The sequence below is a fragment of the Neopelma chrysocephalum genome, unplaced genomic scaffold (assembly GCF_003984885.1).
Source record: "Neopelma chrysocephalum unplaced genomic scaffold, ASM398488v2 Primary Assembly neopelma1_174, whole genome shotgun sequence".
In the NCBI taxonomy this organism is placed as follows: Eukaryota; Metazoa; Chordata; class Aves; order Passeriformes; family Pipridae; genus Neopelma; species Neopelma chrysocephalum.
In genome coordinates this window covers 888,914-889,963 of record NW_020897836.1, presented here as the reverse complement: position 1 = coordinate 889,963, position 1,050 = coordinate 888,914, and the positions used below count along the sequence as shown (strand labels likewise).

The 1,050-nt window shown below is 50.2% G+C and overlaps 1 protein-coding gene across 1 annotated transcript in view; it reads right to left on the bottom strand.

Annotated features, from left to right (window-relative positions):
• The window catches only part of LOC113976602 (disintegrin and metalloproteinase domain-containing protein 33-like), a 33,180-nt gene that overhangs the window by 2,559 nt on the left and 29,571 nt on the right, over window positions 1–1,050 (bottom strand). Inside the window, exon 22 of the mRNA XM_027701926.1 lies at window positions 326–489. Within this exon, the coding sequence (XP_027557727.1) occupies window positions 326–489 (164 nt within the window). The remainder of the gene's footprint in view (window positions 1–325; window positions 490–1,050) is intronic.

The window sequence follows — 1,050 nt, the reverse complement described above, 5'->3', positions numbered from 1 at the left end:
CATCCCTCCATATCAGTGTCCATCCCTCCATATCAGTGTCCATCCCTTCACATCGGTGTCCATCCCTTCCCATCAGTGGCCATCCCTTCACTGAATCCCAACAGCTCCCTCCACATCTGGGATGGGAAACCACCTCCCCCACCCAAAATATGGCCCCTCCCTTACCCCAGCACCTCAAAACCCCAACCCTCGGCCTCTTTTGGCCAATTTTGGCCAGACCCTGCGAGGTCCTGCAGAGCAGGGAATGTCCCACCCAGGGGTGACCCCCCTGAACTGCCCCCAACCCGCAGGACCCCCCACCCTTGGTGGGGGACACTCCACTCACTTCAGGGCCCTCGTGGGGTGGCTCGTGGCGCTCGTCCCCGCCGGCTGGAAGTTGGTGGGAGGGACCATGACCAGCAGGGTCTGTCCATGGGCAGGAGGCAGCTCTTTGGCCAGGAGAGGACTCCCGGGGAGGGGTCGACGCGGGGGCTGCTGCTTTGGGACCACCTGGAGTCACAGGGGGGGTGTGGGGAGGGACAAAACATCCTCAAGGATCATCCGGTGACCTCCTGCAAACCTCCCTCCCCTGCCACAGAGCTGAGATGCTTCCAGGCATGGAATGACATCCAGGGAACCTTAAAATATTCCCATGAACAGCACCCAAACTATCCTAAAATACTCCCATTAACAACATCCAAATGACACTAAAATATTCCCATTAAAAACACCCAAACTATCCTAAAATATTGTCATTAACAACACTCAAAAAACCCCAAATTATTTTCATTAACAGCACACAAACTATCTTAAAATATTCTCATTAACAACACCCCAACTACCCTAAATTATTCCCATTAACAACATCCAAACGACACTAAAATATTCCCATTAACAACACACCACCTACCCTAAAATATTCCCATTAGCAACACCCAAACTACCTTAAAATATTCCCATTAACAACACCCAAACTACACTAAAATCTTCCCACTAACAGCATCCAAACTACCCTAAAATATTGTCATTAACAACACCCCAACTACACTAAAATATTCCCATTAACAACAC